General features: G+C 39.5%; 1 protein-coding gene across 1 annotated transcript in view; it reads right to left on the bottom strand.

Moving 5' to 3' along the window:
* LOC126399197 (phospholipase B1, membrane-associated-like) overlaps positions 1-21941 on the bottom strand; it is a 25481-nt gene extending 3540 nt beyond the window's left edge. Inside the window, exons 1-36 of the mRNA XM_050059039.1 lie at positions 21924-21941; positions 21445-21583; positions 20011-20064; positions 17654-17738; positions 17512-17563; positions 17317-17397; positions 16973-17038; positions 16816-16877; positions 16653-16728; positions 16443-16550; positions 15492-15566; positions 13605-13676; positions 13344-13418; positions 13184-13244; positions 12044-12102; positions 11028-11101; positions 10820-10863; positions 10579-10687; positions 8668-8719; positions 8471-8551; positions 8315-8380; positions 8126-8226; positions 7950-8031; positions 7752-7856; positions 6784-6879; positions 5370-5441; positions 5083-5160; positions 4376-4436; positions 3662-3720; positions 3215-3282; positions 3083-3126; positions 1117-1216; positions 966-1017; positions 798-878; positions 634-699; positions 447-541 (exon numbers count right to left, since the gene is read on the bottom strand). Coding sequence (XP_049914996.1) covers positions 447-541; positions 634-699; positions 798-878; positions 966-1017; positions 1117-1216; positions 3083-3126; positions 3215-3282; positions 3662-3720; positions 4376-4436; positions 5083-5160; positions 5370-5441; positions 6784-6879; positions 7752-7856; positions 7950-8031; positions 8126-8226; positions 8315-8380; positions 8471-8551; positions 8668-8719; positions 10579-10687; positions 10820-10863; positions 11028-11101; positions 12044-12102; positions 13184-13244; positions 13344-13418; positions 13605-13676; positions 15492-15566; positions 16443-16550; positions 16653-16728; positions 16816-16877; positions 16973-17038; positions 17317-17397; positions 17512-17563; positions 17654-17738; positions 20011-20064; positions 21445-21583; positions 21924-21941 — 2669 coding nt within the window. The remainder of the gene's footprint in view (positions 1-446; positions 542-633; positions 700-797; positions 879-965; positions 1018-1116; positions 1217-3082; positions 3127-3214; positions 3283-3661; positions 3721-4375; positions 4437-5082; positions 5161-5369; positions 5442-6783; positions 6880-7751; positions 7857-7949; positions 8032-8125; positions 8227-8314; positions 8381-8470; positions 8552-8667; positions 8720-10578; positions 10688-10819; positions 10864-11027; positions 11102-12043; positions 12103-13183; positions 13245-13343; positions 13419-13604; positions 13677-15491; positions 15567-16442; positions 16551-16652; positions 16729-16815; positions 16878-16972; positions 17039-17316; positions 17398-17511; positions 17564-17653; positions 17739-20010; positions 20065-21444; positions 21584-21923) is intronic.
* Positions 21942-22715: the final 774 nt, after the last annotated feature.

The raw sequence follows: 22715 nt of genomic DNA, 5'->3' as shown, positions 1-22715 counted from the left end.
GTGCAAAGTTTCTTGAGGCAGATTTGTTCCTCATGAGGAGAGGCATCTATGTGCAAAGTTTCATGTCTCTACGACAAACGGGGCATGAGATATGCCCATTCAAAGTTTGCCATTTCAATCGGTTGCTATAGCGCCCCCCTTNTCTCTACGACATACGGGGCATGAGATATGCCCATTCAAAGTTTGCCATTTCAATCGGTTGCTATAGCACCCCCCTTTGGCCAATTGATGTAATATTGCTTCATTCGTCATGTTTCTGTCCACCTGACAAATGTAAACCCAATATTCACTCTCCTTTTAGCTCTGTTTTGGTCTCCACCAAGTCTTTTGATATAAATATCTGTCTCTTTAGCTGCTAAATGCTCCACTATATTCACCTGCTAGTTGCTAATTCTGTCTGTCTGCTGTTTGATGATGAAACAAAGAGAAAAACTGGCAAAACAAACCTCTGCAGGAGGGAACAGCCAAGCGTGTTCCTCTTAATCGATCTCAGTGGATCTATCTGCAAGATCGTCACAACGTTAACCAGCAGCCTTGGTACCTAAAGATACAGAGAGAAGAAGAAGAAAGCATGACACACTTGTGTTCACGAGGACAACAGATGACAATAGCTTACAATGTTTAATATCTCACCTCTCTGTGCAACATGTCCAAACTGAGCATTAGATTGTGACTGTAGTTCTTGGGTGACAGATTGTTCTGCAGAGATACGTAAAACATGGTTTTTAATCTAGTTCTCAACATGCAGAAGTGTGTGGTAAGTTAAGAACAACACATGAATTTTATGGAACACTTACTTGGTCTAAGCAGTAATGGCACAGATCATTTACTCCAACGAATACTGTCACGAGTTTCCAGTCCTTTTCAAAATTCACCTCCTGTGTAACACGTGCAGAACATGAGCATAAGGAGGCAGAAGCTATCAGAGCCATTTGATAAGTTATTTATTTTTGGGGAAGTCTTACCTTGTGTTCTCTCATGGCCTTGATGAGAGTTCGGACCTGTGCTGGGATCTCGCTGTGCCAGAACAAATACAGCAAACAGGTGTTAGAGAGATGACAATGGGATGTTCAAAAGTTTTACCCACGTAGAGGAAGTAGAAGAATATGCACATACGAGGTCTTAGCTCCAGGTACAGCCATGTTGAAGGCCTTTTGTCTGGAGCCCTGGCCCCTGGAGAAGCCCTTTAAGGTGGGGTTAAACCTCTTCAAGATGTCTGAGGAGATAAAGAGGAAAAAGGTTTGAGTACCAGCTGAGAGTTAGTGCACTGCTGGTTCCCATCACTCCAGCAGCTGGGTAAGAAGGTATGCATGACTAAGAAACAGCAAACATTGAGCCTCATCCAAGAAAATTTTTGAATTCTCGTCTTATCGGACTCTTCGTAGACGGACTCCCCAAACCTTCTTAACTGCGCAAGCTTGTTTTAACTTAATGACTGCTACCTGAACATGAGCCGGTGCACATTTGTGTGGTGGAACCCTGGCAAATCAGTGCCCCCATATTGCCTCATAAGGCTGCATGTTCCACTCATCAATTAGCAGCCAAAATCAACAAATTCATAAGTGTTAGAAGTTGTATTAGAGGGGCGCCCACTAGCTCACCTGGTAGAGCAGGTGCCCCATGTAACCCACATGCCCAATGTGGGTTTGATTCTATTCCACGGCCCTTTGCTGCATGTCATCCACTCTCTCTCTGCCCCTTTTACGCTATATCTGTCCTATCAAATAAAGGACAAAAGCCCCCCCAAAAATGTGTCTTTATAAAAAAAACAAAAACAAACTTGTATTAGAGCCACCTGGTGTCAAAAGTGGATCACAAGTGGACAGCTTCAGGTCTGTCTGTTTACACCTGGTATTAGAATGCATCTTTGCGTGCATCTCGTCTGATCAGATCTGATTTCTTTGCTCTAGGTGCAAAGAACCTCATACAACATTTCCATTTGCCGTTTGTCATGCTATACACACACTTAAGCACCTGTCACTAGGAGTCTGCTGCTGTAGAAGTGTGAGAAGACAGTTGGTGAGAGTCCCCCCTCACACATACAATCAGAGGCCTAACTGTTAGCATCACACCGCTAACGTTACCTAACAGTTATTAACAGGTTTAACGACAAAGTCAAGCTGTTGACACTTTGACAGCTGTTAGCAGATATTGGACTGATTGGACTGACCGTTGGAGGTGTTGCCTCTAACCTGTGTAACGGCAGCAACAGAGACTTTGCTTATCTGGTGGGGAGTTGGATAAGCAATGTCAGCTGAGTGGACGGTCCTTCAGTATGGCCCAGGTTACATGAACGTACCTCTGCTGACAGAATGTAGCCACAGGCGGCCCAGACCACCTTAAAATGTAGTCCAAGGAATTGGAACTTAATACGCATCGAGGACGTACAGAGTGCATTCACACCTTTAAAAAAAAAGGGCCACTATAGAATGAAAATACAGACAGTACTTACTGACCCTCACGCCGACAAGAAGTCCAGTGTAGTTTTTTAATCCACAAAACTCGTTCGGGGTATCAGAGGATAACAGCTAGCCAGAATAACAGCTACACTTGAAATGCATGGAACCCACATTTTCAAAATGTAATAAAACTCCGCTAATGCATTTGAAAAACGTCAGAACGTCTCTTCCATCGTAATCCAAGTGCCCTGAAGCCGCGGCATGCAAAATTGACTTGAAAAGACGTAATTTACTCCACTTTTATAGCATCATTTCTGGACTTCTTGTCGGCATGAGGGTCACTAAGTACTGTCTGTATTTTCATTCTAAAGTGGCCATTTCCTTTAATTAAAGCTGTCCACTTGTGATCCAATTATCCAAGATGCATGTTAATACCAGGTGTAAACTGAACCTCTGAAGACCCCAAACACTCCTCAAAGAAAATTCTATACATGAGGACATTGGTGAATAAATCACTTGTGTGCGCCACTTAAGAACAAATCTGTTTGTGTGAGTGGTTCATGCATAAAGCCCGTCATTCTGAAACTGCGCCACATTAAGGTTAAAAATGCACTGAAGCATCACAGCTGAGAGATTGTTATTCCAGATACAGTGACTCACAGAAACTAGTGGTATAAACTCACTTGGTAGTGTTGTGACCTTATCCAGAGTGCTATCCCCTCCAATGCTGCAAGAAAAACCCCACAAACATTAGCTCGGTTTATTAAATGTGCTGCTTACAGTAATATACTATAAACCTCAGTAACATCCCATACCTCCATGATACTCCTTTATACTCTGTTTGGAGGCTGAGCAGGTTCTTTGCCTTGGCGCCAGTGCCTGCCTGTGAACACAGAGACACATATGAGGAAGCAGAAAACACTGTGAAAGTGAAAATTACGTCCTGAAGACGACAGTGAGACACTGACAAAGATAAGTCTTACATTAAAGACTTAACACCGCAACATAAAAGGGATGATCATCACCGGTGTGAGCTATAAGGCTGATAACAAATTGATTAGAGAGTTCATAGTTCACTAAATAGCTGATATCAACAGGTTCACAGTTGGTTAAATGTTTCCAGTCAACACACATATACACATATCATATCATGTACACACCAATAACCTGTCATGTACTCTTTGTCTTTTACTATTCCATTTGTACATTATGTCTCCCTCCTTCTACTTACAAACTGGTTATCATTGTGTTATGACACTAACCGTTGAGGAGTCTCCCAGTGCCGCCACCACCTTGATGTCTGCTGGTCTCAGCTTATGAACTACACATAAAAGACACAGAAGAGATTCATCCTGCTGACATCAAGACAAACAATAAACATCATCCCAAAACAATGTAATAATAAGCACTTAACCAGCTCCTATATACAGCAACTGGAGAACTTTTCTTTTGTCTTTTTCCCTTGGTTTAAAACAGCTATGTGTATACAGGGTGTCCCACCTTCTTAAACATCAAATTTTGTTTTTTTTTGGAGGAGTTTTTCCTTATCCGCTGTGAGGGTCCAAGGATAGAGGGATGTCGTATGCTGTAAAGCCCTCTGAGGCAAATTGTGATTTGTGATATTGGGCTTTATAAATAAAATTTAATTGAATTATATTGAATTTCAATGGAACATGTCTATTGATGTTTATTTTAGAAAAACCTTCAAGGCCTTGATATTTTCCACTTAAATATATAACTTTTAAGGATTACAGTTGCATGTGATTAAAGCATCTGTTATATTATTTTTGATGCCATGAGTTTTTGTTCGTCGGACACTGAGACAATCCAGATGACGTTGGGTGCATGTCATTTCAGCCCTTTCTCTCTCAGCGTTGTTGGTGATGTGCATAGCTGTGTGCTACGTGTGTCTTTGTTTCAGGTATCAGATAAAAGAGGACATCAGATGTCACGCTGATAACGCAAAGATGTCTCACCTGAAGTTGGCATGGTGTCAGACGGAGCAACGTCCACACAGGAGAAGTCACTTCCCCAATTCTGGTGGGGACAAAAAAACATCAAAAGGAAATGTCAACGTGTAAAATGACTTAAGGAAAGAGTATGTACATAAAGAATAATTTATTTTATGTGTATGATTATTTTGTTTCCCTCTTTGGGGCTCACTGCCTTGATGTTTTTGCTCTTTAATTCCCAAGATGTTATTCAAATTGTGTGTTTAGTGCTGTGATATCATCTTATTGGGTCTTTTTGATGGTATATTCAGAGTTTAATGCTGCAACTGACTGTCGTTTTTCTTTACTATAATCATTAGTATATAGAAAGTCACAAAATAGAGAAGAATGCCCATAATAAGTCCCCATAAGTATTTTGTGTAACCATAAATCCCCAATCCAAAGCTCTACAAACGTATAATGATATAAAACAGAAAAGAAAGCGCAAATCTTCAGATTTAAAAACTGGAACTGGAGAATGACATTTTTTGCTTGTTAGATGACTTGAAAATGATTAATACATTATAAATAAGCAGATGATTTATGTGCTATTAATTACTCAACACTATTTGAGTTTCTGTGATAGTTTAGCTTCATTCAGGTTTGTCATTTCAGCTTTAGATCAACAATTCTATATTTAATATGTACAAAAAGTCACTTATCAGCCTCTTACATAGAAATTAAATGCTTACTTTGATAGGTTCAGGCGTTGGAGAGGGACCAGCATATATGTAGTTGCTGTTGTTAAAGGTCCGGATGTAAGGGGACGTCTGTAGACAAAGAAAAGACCTTACATTATATGGTGGCCTCGAAATATAGCAAATTGATGTTCACTAAAACACAGTATATACTTTTAATAACAGAAGCTTTGGAAATTAATTTATTGCATTTTCCTCACATGATTGAACCACCACTGGGTTAACAACAACACAGTCACAAGCATTTATAGCACTGAGTCTGTTTAAACAGAATTTCCCACCTTGGTCGGACATTTCAGGTCAGGGTTTGCATTAAAGTCCTGCACAGTAGTCTTATTGCCCAGAGGTTCCAGCTGAGGAAACAAGAATCAGTACTTTTAATATAAAATATACTTTAACATTTATCATGATGATCATATCAAAAACACTTAGCATGTTTGTATTCTAACATTGTAGTGTTGTGCTTCTACTCTGTCACCAGCAGCTGGTTTCAGTTGAACTTTCTGTTGCTACTGGCAACCACTACTGGCAGAGTTTTGTGGCAGTTTAACTGACATGGTTACGTCCACCATTTTGTAATATCTGTGAAAAGGCTGTTTATCCCAGCTGTCTTTTATCTGCACCCCAAGTGCCCCCTTGATTACAGCTGTTTTGTGATTACTTGATAACCCAGCTAGCCATTATACTCGAGAAAAATATAAAAGAAAGAACGGTCATGATGTCAGTTACAGTGTTCGAGGAGCCAGACTTTGGCGTCAATTCTATTGGAGTCAATGGGACGGGCGCTGCAAATCACACTTTAACAATTTTCCTTGATTATACTAGCTCCCTGAAGCTGTCATATTGTTAATATTGTAGCTAGCGGTAAGCGTTAATTTACTGAGTATGCAGCTATTCTATATTTCACTCTTTACTGTTACTTTTAGTACTGCTAGATATTACTGTGTTGTACTTCTTATTGGGACTTATGCTTAATCTTTTATAATTGATACTTCATTTCTTCACATCATCAATTGTATGATAACAGAGTCGTAATGGTAAATGGACCTGCATTTGTATAGCGCCTTTCTAGTCATCTAGTGACCACTCAAAGCGCTTTTTACACTACGAGTCACACATTCATACACCGGTGGCCGAGGCTACCACCTGCTACTCAGTTTTAACACACTCACACACCGATGGAACAGCCATCGGGAGCAATTTGGGGTTCAGTATCTTGCTCAAGGATACTTCGACATGCAGCCTGGAGGAGCCTGGGATCGAACTGCTGATCTTTCGATTGGTGGACGACCCACTCTACCTCTGAGCCACAGTCGTGTGAGGACTAATCAATTGTGCATTGATACAGTAAGACCACATCCATTCAATTTGGTTTTAATAACATCAAACAACGGCTTTTGGCTTATGTGAAGTATCCATGTTTGTTTGATATTCAGGCACTTCTGAATTCCCAGTCGCAATGACTTGGAAGTCGACCTTAATGCTACTTACAAGTTAGAAACCCCTGATTGCAATTACTCCAATATGACATGAACATTAATCTTTTTGCGCATCAAGTTTTTCTTTATACAAGACCTGTTCTTTTTCACAATACCTATACCTAACTCTTGTTAAGGGTGTCTTAGATTTTTTCTTTTAGTAATCACTATCATTGACTTTGCTGTCCAAAAATCTTCTTGTTAGTTAGATTCTTACCATGTTGTTCCAGATGGAGCGAGCCATCAGCGTCTGGGCCTTCTGGCTGAGATGGAAGCAGTCAGCACTGAAGAAGGAGCGATCAGGACGGCCATCCTGTGGGAAAGGGATGATAAATGAATTAATGTTAAGGACTACTGACAATTTTATTGATCAGTCAGAGCAGGTAAATATTGGACTGTACTCGGTAGGAGTTTGGCCTATTCAATATGGTGCAGACTACAAAATAGTACATTATAGAAAAAAAATTAAAAGAGAGAAAAGGAAGACAGTATGACCATGTGGCAACTACTACAAAACATCTGACTGAGAACCCAGGTATACCTCTGTGGTAGCACACTTGCAATCACAGGATAGCCATGCCCTAAAGCATAACCTGCTTTACCATCTATTTCACTCTAAACTCCAAACTCCATAATTTACAAAATGAACATGATGCTGTATTGAAGAAGACTTGAAACTTGTGATTGAGACAATGAACTCATTAGGAAAATGTTTACTGAGGCAATAGATTAAGACGAGAAGTACAGTGATTTTTCCACAGGCTTCTATAAAATCGGACTACTTTTTACAACCAATGGAGTCGCCTCCTGCTGGCCATTAGAAGGAATGCAGGTTCAAGGTACTTAGATGTTTGCTTCACTTTTCAGACTGAGAGATAACTCCTTGATCTCAAGACAGAGCTAGGCTCGCCACCTCCCGCTTTCAGTCTTTGTGCTAAGCTAAGCTAAGTGATGACCGGCTGTGGCTTGAAATTTACTGTATTAACATTAGAATAGTGTCAATCTTCTCATTTCACTTCCTCCAAGAAAGCAAATAAGTGTATTTCCCAAAATGTCAAACAATTCCTTACGTTCTTAATCTGGATTCTGGTGCAAAACCTGTGGTTATATATTGGACTAAGTGACTGATGAACTCCCATACAGTCTGTGTGGTTCACACGTGAAAGTCAGAGCTGTGTTACTAACCGGCAGTCTGGGGAAGTTAATATCTCTGAAGAAAGGCTGGGTGACCACAGTGAAGTCTGGGCGAGTGTCGTACCGGCTTGACTCCACAAGCTCATGCAGTAAACTCTTAAAGAAAGAAAGAGAAGGTATCAGTGACTGAAGATGGACTGGACTGTTAAACCGTCACAGTGTGTTTTTTTGGTGGTGGTGTCTTCCTACCTGATAGCTCCTATTGATCTCCTCCACCTTTTGCAGAGCTTTAGAGTTGGGCTTTGGCAAGATAACACAAGGACACAGAATCCTGGCAAGGGAGGAATAAGAAGATGTTACATAACTGTTCATGATTTATTAGATTTTTAAAATGCCAGTGAGAACTTGAAAAGGCAGACACTCACTTTACCAGCCATGTCGGGCATTTAAGTGAAGCGTTGAAGTGCATTTCTCTTAGTGGGGTGATATGGAGAGGCTCTATTAAGTTCACCAGAGCACGAGGCACCTGGCAGAGACGAGCTCAGTCAATGCTCACAGACATTCAACCAGACCAACATATATCGGAAAATGCAGCTGGACCTGTTATAGTTTACCGCTTTGTGCAGATAATCCAGGCCGTCACGAATATTACGAATATAATTCTCTTTAGAGTAAAACAGCTGTAAATGAAAGAGAGATATTTTTAGGTTGTGTCTTTTTGGTGCCTCCAAGAAATGATTTATGAAGTATCACTCCATATCAGTACTTACAGAGTTATAGCAGTGGTCGCAGATGTCATTTCCACCAATAAAAAGGGTGATCATCTTCCAGTCTGACTTAAAATTGATTCTCTGTACAAGAAAATGTAAGAGAGCTTTGTAGTATTTAATAGTGTTAAGAGGGAGAGTTTTTTTTATGATGGCAAATTCAAAAATAGCAAAGATTAAATATCAATGGATAAACTTACAGAGTCATTCTTCATCCTTGCTACCAGGGTTCGCACCTGTGATGGTATGTCCCTTAAAACACAGACAAAATCAAATGTAAAATATTCTGATATTTAAAAGAACATTTATTTTAAGACACTCTAAGGGGGGGGGATCACACAGAAATGAGACGCTAGAGACGTGGACGCTTCAAAGACGCTTGAAACGCTGGAGGCGCTTATTCAATGCGCGCTAGCTACTGGCGCCTGACGCTCCAAAAGGTTGAAAATATTTTAACTTTTCAGCGTCTACGCGCATCTAGAAACACGCGTCTAAAAAGAAGTGTCTACAAAAACGTGCGTCTAAAAAGACGCTGGAAAAACGCCCATTTGAAAAGACGCTTGAACGCCGGTCAGACGCGCTGTATCATAGGAAAACAACTGTTTTACTGGCGTCGCGCTTCTAGCGTTTCATCTCTGTGTGATCGCCCCCTTATCCGAATTCTACTTCCTTTCAGATTCTGGCTTTTTATAGTAAATAATTCTCAAGGAGCTGTTTCATCACAGATTTCAGTCTTGACAACTGCAGCGATTCCTGCCATCTCTTGAATATAATGGAATTACGAAACTCCACCCACTAACTGTTTCACTGTGCAGAAGGAAGTGTGCATCTACTTGATCTCAGAGGAAAAAACTAAAGGCCGTCGCCTTCATCACTAGTATTATGCGTTTTAAGCTAAGCTGTTTTATTTCATACTTTTCATGCATAAAATTGTGCCTTTGCCAGGGTTAAAATCAGGGTCCTAAAGTATCAGATTAGACCATTGAAAAGAAAATTCAGGGGAACATGCACCTCAGCTTCACCGCACAACCTGAACACCAGTGAAAAAAAAAGTTCAGTAAAAAAGTTTTTTTCACCAGCACCCATGTGACAACGCGGGGTGTAAACATTAATGGTGTCCTCCTCGACTGAGCTGTAATGTTAGCTAGCTCAGTGGTGCTAGGTGAGCTAGCAGTAGACGCACAATTCATTTTGTCAGTTGATGTGGTTAGTGGGTGTTGTTTGGGAGAGAGAAAATAGTTCCTACATGAAACTATTCACAACAAGTGCTGTAAATCAACTTGAGTACCCATGTCATGATTTCTGGAAAGAGACATTGATGTTGAGTTTTTCAAACGTAGTTTTTTGGTGCTTTGAGCACCATAAGCTGAGTGCCATGTAGTTCCACTGGTCGAGAGAAGGCAGACATCTCTACGACTGATATCTCCAACACTCGGCAACTCACATCAAAAATCTAGACTGATAAACAGCACTACAGGTAAGAGGGAAAATATGTATATTTGACTTTGGGGTGAACTGTCCCTTTAAGGCCAGTCTTATATATTCAAACTACTGTTTCCAAGTTCATGAATGACCTTAGTTTAAGACATTTTCCCTCTTTTTAAATATACATACATATATATATATATATGTATATGTATATGTATGTATATATATATATATATGTATATATATATATATATATATATACACACACACACTTACGTTTTCTAGAAGACAGTTTTTATTATATCACTTTTCTTCTTTAGGTTACAGCAAATGTTTATATAAATACTGTAAATTTGCAGAAATAATGCAATGGAAACAGTCGGAAATTTTGATCCATTGGAATAAAAAAAGAATGAAGTTTCACACTAAATTATTTGTATACTTCTATTAGGTTTTAATGTGTGTTTTTAATCATAAAATCATTTTCCTAAGCTGTGTTTATTACTGCAAGAGAGATATGTTTATAAATTAAATTATACATCAAATAGGTTTGTGTCAGACTGCTAACACCTTTGACACTCTGTCTGAGTTTAAATCAGCTTAATTATTACAACATAAACTGGTATTCTTTGATTTAAAAAAAAACTGCTGATGCTGCTGAAAAGGCCTCTGACTGAACTCACTTGCTCTTCGCTCCAGCGACAGCCTGGTTAAGAAAAGCCTGAGGAGTGTTCTGCTTGCCCATTCCTTCAGAGTAGCCCACCAGGTGTTGATTAAAATGTTTTAATATGTCTGTTATAACAAAGAAAATAATAATATAAAGAAAAGATGTCAGTGTTAACAGTGGCTCATCCCTGAGCAACAAAAAATGACGTTAACATGTTGTTGTTTTTTAACCAGATGGAGGTCATTAAGAAGACTCACTGGGCAGCGTGGTGACAGTCGTGATGTTTTCATCTCCACCAATACTGCAAAACAAACAAACATAATACATAGTTAAATTTATAACTTGTAAATTACTTTTCAACTAAATTAACAGACATAGCAACATTTAATGTCAACACTAAAAGACATATAACATAAGCATGATATTGCAATGTTGTCAGATAGTTATGATGAAGTCTTGACTCACCTCCAGGATAAACCTCTGTACTGTCTCAGGACGTCCAGGACGTTGCTCGGGTTGGATGCGATACCGTTCCCTGCCTGACAGATACAACAGGACAGTGTTTTAAGGGAAACACTACAGGTAAATAGGGTAAAACTTTTAACTGATAAATATCACCATGAAACGTCCCCAGTTAATACTAAGATTACAATACTTATTTTTTGTATCACAAGTTTTCTGAAATTTTTATGTTTAAATATGCAAATTATTCACTATCTAAGTAAATGTGTGGTAATTTTCATACATTTCCAGAGCAGAAATCTGAACTAAAATAAAAAACTTAATGTGTATTTTGGACTCCGCTGTTGTTTACTCATCTTTCCAATTCTCTAATATAATTACGTAATAAATTTCCACCAGGGCCTTGATATCTCTGGACTGTTCACACACTCATGCCAACTGTTATGTCATAAAGTCTCACTATTTTCATTATTGATTAATACACAAATGATCTTTTCAATTAATCAAATGCATCTTAATAAATCTAACAATTTGAAGCAGCATCTGGTCGGGTTCACAAATTAATATCAGGTCACTCAGTGTTCATGCAGATCATCTTTATATCACAGATCCATCTGTTGTAATCTTGCAACACTATCTACTGATGTCTGACACTTTTTATCTATATATACAGCTATATATTTATCTAACTCTAAATTATTTTATAACTGACCTTTACCTCTTGGGAGCAATTATATCTAACATATAGTTATTCATTGTCCAAGAACAATCCTTCATGTTACTGCACAGGATGTAACATTACTGATCATTAATCTGGGTCCCTAGTGTCCAGTGTTACACTGTTCATTGTACACTGCATATTTATTATATTTCAGGGTTAATTATTATGGTCCTATTGCTAGGATCCATTCTCAGCTTTTATTTTATATATATCTAATTCTATTTGATGCTTTAGATTATATGGCTTATGTTTTGTTATAACCTTCCTATCTACTTAAATGACTGATAAAATGACTCACTGTCAGAGAGTCTCCCACAGCAGCCACCACTTTGATGTCTGCAGGTCTGAGTTCATGGACTGAGGAAATAAAGAAGACCAGTTAGAACAGTAAAGGCTGTTAACATAATGAATCAGACAGCACAGGACACTCAGAGAAAATAAACAGTAATATAATAATTATAATACATGTGATCATAATGATTTGGCAACAAGACTAACTGCAACTAATGCCATCTTATTCTTGGATTTTTTTTCTATTTCTATTTTCTTATAATTTCTCCATGTCTATATACAGTATAAGAGCAACTGTAACATCTTCCAGTTTCCCTCCCAGGATTGCTTAAGTATTCTGAATGATTAAGCTGTTATAAACAATTAAATATTACATTATCAGAAGCTTTGCCATCAGGTAATAACAGATGACATAAAAGTTATTGTAAACAAGACTGAAAGTGATAAATAAAATACCAAATAAAGTGATAAATATATAGACTAGTGACAAAACATGATGAGCTGGAGTCTGTAAAAAATCAGATACACTGTTTGTATGTCATGTAACACCTTTGTTTTGTATTTTCATGTGTTCATGTGTCATGTACATTGATATTTGAAGTCAAAAATAAAGACAATTTCTCATCAGTCAACTTCAATATGCTGGTTTTGCAACATAAAAAGTCTGTCCATGACAAATGGCTCATGAGAACACATTATTAATAAACACGGTTCCCAAATATTTCCATTGAAAAGATTTCAAAACATTTCCATGACTTTTTAAGACCATTCACAATGTATGAAACAAACAGAACTGTATAGGATAATTTACTCTCAATGTTAATTACTGTATTAAAATTAATCAGGAACTTTTTGACTTTCAAGCATGAAGAAACTAATTATATTATCACTATAAACTATTTCTGGGTGCTTGTCCAAAACCAATGCAGCAATATAAGAATGTAGGCATACGCATTATAAGCTTTGAAAGTGGATGTGGAGGGTTATCTACAGACGATCTACAGATTAGATGAAATTCCATAACTCTTCCAGGTTTTCCATGACCGTGGGAACCCTGAATAAATCTGCCCTGACTGTTTAATCTGTTAAGTCCCCATAAAAGCATGTTTGACATTACACCCTGCCATGTAAGTGTGAACCATCTTACCTGAGGTGGGTGTGGAGGGTGAGGGGCTGACGTCCTCGCAGGGTATCTCTGTGCCTGTAAACTGACCCGACACACACAGCAAATCCACTGTCAGAACTACACAGGAGGCGTACAGCGCTGCCACAACCTCCATTTGGGCTCAGTGCCGCATGATACTCACTGGTTGAAGGAGAGGAGAGGCATCACTGTGGTGATTTAAAGGAGAGTTTCCCTCCGTCCTCAGGAATGGTCGGTCCTTTGGGGAGGGAGGAAGATAGCCGGAGAGAGGAGGAGGAGGAGGAGGAGGAGGAGGAAAAGAGGTGGTTTGAGATAGGAGAAGAGTAGAATATGAAACCTATTTTCCAGTACAGTGACTCTGATGCTGCATTTTTAAAATGCTGATTTAGCTGCATGTGTGTGAGCTTGCAGCACAGTTACTCACCTCAGTTGGACACGGCAGTGTGATGATGTTTCCATTGTCTTCTGTGTCATGTTGGTCGCTTGTGGGCTGCAGCTGAGAGACAGAAAAGTCATAGTAGACATGTTTGTGACAGAGGGAACAATGACTCTGTATGTCTGTGCGTGTGTGAGAGCAGTGGTGGAATGTAACTAAGTACATTTACTCACATGCTGTACTTGAGTACAAATTTAAGGTACTTTTTAATTCAGCTTTATACTTCTACTCTACCACAACTCAGAAGCAGATATTGTACTTTCACTTCACTACATTTTTCTGACAGCTTTAGTTACTTCAAGATTACAATTCTTCAGACCCTTCCTATCCACTGAAACCATGGATCTCAAGATGTATTGATTTTGAATGTTTGTGACAAACTAAGGGATGAAGCGTTCCTTTATGGGTTGAGAAAATTCTCCTTCATCTTAAGTTAAACAAACAATCAAAAAGTGACGCTACAAACACATGATGATCTCATAGAATATGATGCACTGCTGTAGATTTAACTACCCAACAGTGTATAAAGGAGTTAAAGTTAGCACAGCCTTGAAGGGAAACTTTGGTATCTTCAACCTGGACCCTATTTTCACATGTTTTTGTGTCTAAGTGACAACAATTTTTAAAACTGGTCCAGTATTCAGACAGATGCTGCAGCCGCAGCAGTGATACAGGCTGCAATGTTACCACACATGGCATGTTCACACTATCAATATATGTCCATTAAACAAGCTTATTTTTGCCACTGACAGGCTCAGATTTTTATAAGTGTCTTTCAACATTACGGAAAGGACCCTACAGAGAAATGAAACATTTTTCCTCAACTTTTATGGCTCTGGGGTCTCATTTATAAAACAATACGTAGGATCTACACTAAAAATTATCATATGGACAAAAGCCAAAAATGGTGTGCACCAAGAATATTCAACAATATCTCCAAAATGTTCGTGAGCCTGGGTCAAAGTTTCTCCCATCAACTTTCTTCACAACTGATCACAACTTTTGCTTGGGAAGTGGTGTACGCCTCTTTTGGGCATCATATTGTGCCAACACAATGTTTATAAATGAGACCCCTGGTCTGTTTGTATGTGTGTGTAAGTCTTGTTCAAGAAGTCTCATTTGAAACTTTGAGCACTTTTCCCATTTTGTCAAAATCAACTCTTCCTGCTACTCCTCTCTCCAACTCTCACGAACATTTTTACCGTTGTTTTTCCTGCAACAAGTCACCTTTTGCGAGATCTCAGAACGAGACTTCTCCTTGAGCAAGACTTAGCTAAGCACAATAACAAACAAACCAGTGAAAGGTAAGGAAAACCACTTAATTTCTCTGAAGGGTCCTTTCTGTCTGTCGTCAGACACTTACGATAACAATCTGACCTGTCAGTGGCAAAAACCAGAACTAATGTAAATTGACGATGCACAATGGCCCATATAGGGATCACACTGCACCCTGTTTCACTGGTGTGTCTCTTTTAATACTTGACCAATTTCAAAAATTTTTGTGTCTGTTAGTCACTCAGACACAGGAACATGTGAAAGTAGGTTCCAGGTTGAAAAATACTCAAGTTTCCCTTTAAACACCTACAGCAGTATAATGTAACATACAATTAATAAAGTAACATTAATCCAAAAATATTATGTTCAATAATAAAAAACTGATGAGGAACATTTTACTGCCGAGTACTTTTACTTTTTATGCTTAAAGTATAATTTGTTGTAAGGTTTGAATGCCGGACTTTTAATAATAAGTATTTTCACAATGTGCTCTTAGCAGTTTTACTTAATTAAAGGATCTGAATACTTCTTCCATCACTGTGTGTATGTTTGTCTGTATGAGAAAGGGAGAGCAGACGATTAAACTGCTTTAGGCCTCACCAGGTTCGTCCACATCTGCACCATCAGTTTATCAGTTTGCTGTGACGCTTGTGACTCAGACAGAGGCTTCCCACTCTGTTCAAAAAAGAACATACACAACATCATACTGAACGTTAGACACAGAAAGTACATCTTCAGTAAGATAACCAGGACTCTGTATCTGTTACTGTCACAAACTGTTACTTTTGTTACAAAAAGTCATGATGTAGAAAAAGCTGGACGAGATTCTCAGATTATTTTCCTTATATGACACGGTGAGCTCCATGACAAGTAGGAGTTGTTCGTACAAAAGGTACTGAGCTGGTAACCGTCTTTTTGTTTTGTTTGAACAGGTGATGTTTGTGGGTCTTGTTTTAATTTTAGTTTTGATTAGTCAACATGGTAGTTGTCGTAAGTTAATAGGAAGTTAATTTTGTAATATTTATTGCTTCGATGCAGTTGCATTTTTCTAAATTGTGTTTTTTTTGTATCAATTTACTGAGCTTTTAAACAATAAATGGTGTTAACAGCCTGATTGCCACAGTGTTATGTTGTTTTCCTTTCCCGTAGTTTTTCTAGGTTGTAACATAAATCAATAATAACAATAAATAGTAGCTCATAAAAAAAGAGGGAAACCTGTCCTCTATATAGAAAATATAACTGTTAGACTGCCATTAAAAACAGACATATTTCTAACTAAATGGGCACCTGTTATTTCATAACTTTTTAAATGACATGATTTACCGGACTTTTTGTCCTTTTATTTAGAAACCATCAATATTAATTTACAGTATACTTTTTGGAATGGTGTGGACCAAAGATGGACATTGAAAAGATGCTCAACCCCACAGACTCTTTGCAAGACATTTATCCATGAGCTGTATCTGTGAACATACTGACTGCACGATAAGACTGAATTGAACTTGTTGAAAATAAAAAGAAGTTAAAACAAAATGGTGCAAGTGAACTCACAGAGGCAGATGAAAGGTCTGTGATCATAGGAGTGTCCTGCACGATGACGGTGAAGTCATCTCTGTCACTGTACCAGCGTCTCTCTACCATGAGTTTATCCAAAGACTCCTGGTCAGTGAAAAGGAGTTGAGAAGAAAATTTCACAGCAGTTAAACCATCAAATGGTCTGAATTAAGCTGTTAGATAATCTGATATGAACGATGGACAAACCTGCAGAGCATGACTCAGCATGGCTCTCTGAAGTCTGGCCTCTCCGTCACTGTTTGTGTCCATGCATCGACACATCCTGTCAGTACAACAGAATCAATTGTTAATTAATATGTATATTACAATTCAGAGAGAATTAAAGGTGTCATTGTAAATATGAGCTCACTTGTGGTGGAAACTGTCGCTCTCTTCGTCCCACAGTGCAACACTGACGATGGTCCGCTTCAGCTGCAACACAGTGATGAGAAACAAAAAGTCAAATATACTAATGTTGGCAGTAAAAGCGACTTAATAAAAGATACTGTATATAATCGGAAACATACCTGAGAGTGCAGCAGCTGCAGAGCATCATTTACCTCTTCAACCACGCCTTTGATAACAGACTCAACCTGCACACAAACACAGTCAGACGCCTCAGTAATCTTTTCATTAATCTCGTCAGTCATATTTTTTCTTACTATTATCAGTTTATTATCAGGTAATAGGAGACAAAATAGCAGCTATGAGGAAGCATTTCTTTCATCAAATATTTTGCTGCCTCTGCACAGTCTCTCACTTAGTACTGAACCAGATTCAAAAATTGTTGTCTCCATCAGTCACATGAGAAATTAGGGTCCAGGTTGAAAAGTATCAAAGTTGGCCTGTAACAATAGTTTAGTAACATTACCTGCTGCTGCTCACAGGCACAGAGCTGATCCACCTGAACAAAAAGAAGGACCAGCTTCCAGTCTCTCTCCACGTCAATGACCTGTAGGAGTAAAGAATAACATCAACCACTGTAAAGCTGCTATGGTACTCTTTTAATATTTCTGACCCTTATAATTATCCTTTAAGATGGGAGTGCAGACACTGGAGGACCCACCTGATTGTTTTGAAGGTGGAGGGACAGTTCCTTTGCCTGCTCCACCAGTGAGCTACAAACCAACGAGAAAACAATAAATCATTGAAAGCAGATAGAGTCGTTGGTACAATACTTCTCATGTGTTGTAAAGTGCTGTCTGTACCTGTGTTGAACAAACTGAGGAGCATACAGGTTTGTTTCATCTGAGAGAGGCCTGATGAGCGCAGGGTTGAACAGGGTCAGCAGCTCTGATGGAGAGACGTTAACACAAGTTTAGGACCAAAACTCAGAGCTTGTTTTCCAACATGGATTGTAGGTGAAACCATTAATCAGGTAGTCAAATGACAGAAAATGTATCTGTAATAGTTATAATATTTGATTAATCATTTTGAGGATTTTTTTTTTTTTTTACCTCTATTACAGTGATACTCAACTTATGGCCCGTGGGCCAAATCTGGCCTGCGATATAGTGCCAGATGGTCCCCTTCAACCATTTTCTAATTTAAAATGAAAATAAACTGATTCACATTGGGAATTGCTTGTTGATAAAGAAAAAGTGCCAGAGGAAGATGTCCCGGGCCTCCCGACAGAGGTCTGGGCTAAGCCCCGAATGTTCTTAAGTAACAGAAACGCCCCTGCATACATCTGACCTGCTGCTCTGGCCCCTGGCCTCCTGTCATCTAGCAAAAGTGGCCCCCAGGCAAAGTAAGTTGAGTATCTCTGGTTTATCATAGCAACAATAGAACAACTCTGGTAATCTAATGTTCACACCAAACATGACTCAAATTTTTGTGTCACATTACTCGTGTGAGTTTGAAAGCTAGAATATTTTGCGTTGACTCGCGTCATACACACATGAAATCTCTCTCGCTTCTTTCGTGCCGCTTAATTTGTGCGTTTCGCTTAATTCACATCACATACATAGCACCACATGAATTTTGTGTCTAATCCCGTCTTTACATTGACTTGACACCTAATTCACTCACACAAATTGTTTTATTCATGCCCAGTAATGTAAAAAGTAATGACAATAAAATAAATTAAAAATCTTCATTCTAATAAATCAGATTAAAACATTGCAGTGTTTCAAAATGGTTGCAAATCCTGGACTGACATTTTATTCAGAGGAAAAGTTAAATCACACTTTGGTCAACAACTGTGAGCTTTATTGTCAGTCACTCTTTTATCTGCATGAAGTACAGAACTTTTTATTTCATTAATCTCTTTAGCAAAGATAACAGACACAGGCCTGGTGTGTGGCGAGTGTATTGGGGTTCATTGTTTCAAATTATCGCGTTCGGTGTAGATATCAGTGTAGTAAAGATACCGCACAGTAGTGTAATAGAAGATCATATCAACCTCTTCAGATGAATTACGCTGTTTATTCAAACTGTTAGCCAATAATAGTTAATAAAAGTTCAATTTTGATTTAGCAGCAGTTACTGGACCTTTCCCAACAAGGCTGTGTGAAAGCAGCAGAAACAAATAAGAGTGCAGTGATTAACTTAAAGGAGTTGAACAATTATTTAAGGAACATTCGGCAACAAAATAAAACTGTCTTACCTCTGAGTCTTGATACCACCGTGGACAACTCAGTGCTGTACAAAAAGAAATAACCACAGTACGATCATGTCTTTATGCTGCTGACTTTTAGACCTCATGGTGCAAACATCACCTCATGGTTGAAACTAAACTGTAACTTGTGCTCACCTGTGTGCGTGAAGTCCAATGGAGGAAAGCACGGCTACATCTGAGGGCGTAATGCTGTTAACTAGAGAAAAAATAATCATATGAATTGAATCTCAGCACTGAGACAGAGAAATATATGTTGCAAATCAGAAATGAAATATTTTGCACTAGAGTTATGAGGGTGTATATAAAAAAAGGGCTGATAATTTGTTTGCGATATTTAGTTAGTGTATAAATGCATCAGTGGTGGAAGACGTATTCAGATCCTTTACTTTAGTAAAAGTAACAATGCTACACTATAGAAATACTCCATTACAAGTAAAAGGCCTGCATTTGTATTTTTAAACACTTAGCATTATACAAAATTAAAAAAAAATTTTTTTTAAATATTTTTGCAAACTAGTTTTAACTTTGTAGCATAATGTACTTTAAAAAATATTTTTACATGCTTCTTATTTCTACTTTCTTACAACTCTCAATGCTATACATCAGAGCGGCTTTAACAGCATAACAGTTTCCTTGCTGGGTTCAACAAAGTATTTCTGATTTTTCTTCAGAAATGGAAATACTAAAGTACAGGACAAGTTACTCAGATTTGTACTTGAATGACGTATTACAGTTACATTCCACCACTGATGTATTTACTGTTACAGAATAATACTGATATACTGGAACACTCCCACTGAAAATTACCCCTCAAAACCAATAATGAAGGCTTTATTTTTCATTTTTTATATAACATGTAGATGTAATTCCATCCATTGTAACAGTTGGGAAAATCAACTGGACCAAAGCCTTTAACAGAAGTCAGGGTCTGATAATCTGACTTACCATTTGAAGGGGGCGACTGAGAGGGGAACAGCTGAGTGCAGGGCAGCCCAGTTACTGAAATCAGGAAGAGTAAACAATTAGGAACACACATGCAATATAGTGGATCGAATATCATTTTTAACAACTGAACAGTCGTGCAGAGTATTTAAATGTGGCTGCTGAGCACACTGGGTAACTTTTGTTCCTACAACTTGACCTTCAAACACATCAAAGTGCGTCTCCACGTTATGCTCGTGGTAGTGATTCTACATTCAATTGTGCTCAGCTCAAAAGTGTTCAAACCCACTCCTCTTAAGAGGCACATAAAAATATTACACTGAGATATTGATATGCTACATCAGTGAATTAAATGTCATTAAAAGGTCACTTGTCATTTTTTACAGCTACTCTTTCCTCGTCATTTCAAAAAATGTAGTGAAATTCAGAACCATCAAATCCAGCTTCATTCCCCAAAAATTGTCCTTTACGATACATGATTTATAATGTTCAGATCCTCTATAGCAGTTTCAAACAGTGATTATCAGTTTCTCCTGTCAGATTTTTAAAAACTGCAGCATTAACAAGACATCAGCATTAAATTAGGAAAACAGTGGAAACCTGTCGTCCATGTGAGCCCCAGGACTGTGAGCAGAAATAGCTGTAGAAGCTTCATCTCTCTGATCTTTAATGATTCTGTCCTCACGGATCTTTTCTGCAGCCTTCTCCTCTCTCTGCTCTCTCTGGCGGTCAGCCGTCTTCCAATGTCATTATCAGTTATACCTGGTCAGAATAACTGATAATGAGGATCATAAATATGCAGAGGGGGGAGGGACTGGCCTACTTGTCCAAAGGACGAGGCCATAAGGTTTTACAATGATACTGATAATGAAACTTTTATTCTAATAATGAGTGAGAGTGAACTCCAGGGTGTTAATGGGATTCTATTTCTGGACTATAGAAAGGCCATACAGGCTAATTTTCATCTGCAATAAATGACATGTTTCAGCTAAAGAGCCATCATCAGTGTGACAAAACATGACATGGTATGAAAATTTCATATCCCGATTATGGTGACCAAAATGTTATTATCACTGTCGCCCATATCCCTGGAAGAGGTTGCTGAGGTAGTCAAAATGCTCCCCAGCAGCAAGGCGCCAGGTGTGGATGAGATTTGCCCTGAGATGCTGAAGGCTCTGGATGCTTTGGGGCTATCTTGGCTGACACACCTTTTCAGTGTCAGGTGCAGTACCTGTGGAGTGGCAGACTGGGGTGGTGGTTCCATTTTCAAAAAAGGAAGGTGTGCTCCAACTTTCTGGGTATCACACTGCTCAGCCTCCCGGGTAAAGTTTACTCCAGGGTGCTTAAAAGAAAGCTCCGACCGACTGTCGAACCTTGGATTCAGGAGGAGTAATGCGGATTCCATCCTGGCCATTGAATAGTGGACCAGCTCTTTACCCTTGCGAAGCTGCTTGAGGGGTCGTGGAAGTTTGCCCATCCACTCTACATGTGTTTTGTGGACATGGAGAAGGCTTACGACCGCATCCCTCTGGGGGTCTTGTGGGGTGTACTGTGGGACTACGGGGTACTGGGCTTGCTGCAACGAGCAAACAGGTCCCTATATGTCCAAAGTGAGAGCTGTGTCTGCATACACAGTCAAATATGTTCTCGGTGGGCGTTGGCCTCCGCCAGGGTTGTCCCATGTCACTGATCATGTTTGTGATATTCATGGACAGGATCTCGAGGGGNCGGCGGGGGGGGGGGGGGGGGGGGGGGGGGGGGGGGGGGGGGGGGGGGGTCCTGTTTGAGAGCCTCAGAATTGCATCTCTGCTGTTTGCAGATGATGTGGTTCTATTGGCTTTTCCAGACCATGACCTCCAGCAGGCACTGGGGCGGTTTGTAGCCAAGTTTGAAGCAGTCGGGATGAGTGTCAGCACCTCCAAATCTGAGGCCATGGTTCTCTGCCGGAAACCAGTGGAAACCAGTGGATTGCCCCCTCAAGGTTGGGGCTACTGCCTCAAGCAAGGGAGTTCAAGTATTTTGGGGACTTGTTCACGAGTGAGGGTAGAATGGAGCGTGAGATGGATCAGCGGTTTGGTGCGGCCACTGCGTTGGACCATCTGGTGAAGAGGGAGCTGAGCCGGAAGGCAAACCTCAAATTTTTTTCAATTACTCAGTGTACTTGAAACTGTAGCCCTTTTTACACTGCCAGATCTTCCGCGAATGTTGGGCCGTCTTGCCAGCAAGCTGCGAGCGTTTAGACACACAGAGCCGGATTGGCGAGTTGGTCCGAGGTGCCCAATTTTCCGCCTTGTAGGGTAGTCATATTGGCGGAACCCTTTTAGTTTAAAAAGACCAAGGCGGCCTTCTGCCACGGGAGGGGCTGTTGATGTCTTGTGGGAGGAGCTGTTGATGATGCTGCACATGCGACCCACTGGTGGTGGATATACAGGAAACAGCTGATAGCAGGAATTAGTGAGCAGCTAGTAGCAAGAGGGAAACGCAAACCTGACAGACACTGTAAAGATGAGTAACTTGGGAGACAAGTAAATGTGCGCCCTCCTTGCCCTTGCAAATGAAGAGGCCATTAACCATCAGATGACGGGGACTGTGAGGAACGGGCTGACTTACAAGAGAATCGCCGAAGGATTGACTAGCTGCGGCTTCCCTCCTAGGTCACTGTTTACGTCACACGTTGAGCTACATGTTTTGTTACTTGCTCACACCCC

This window comes from Epinephelus moara, chromosome 12 (assembly GCF_006386435.1).
Source record: "Epinephelus moara isolate mb chromosome 12, YSFRI_EMoa_1.0, whole genome shotgun sequence".
In the NCBI taxonomy this organism is placed as follows: domain Eukaryota; kingdom Metazoa; phylum Chordata; class Actinopteri; order Perciformes; family Serranidae; genus Epinephelus; species Epinephelus moara.
The sequence above is the reverse complement of the archived record's forward strand: the minus strand, read 5'-3'. Positions and strand labels throughout refer to the sequence as shown.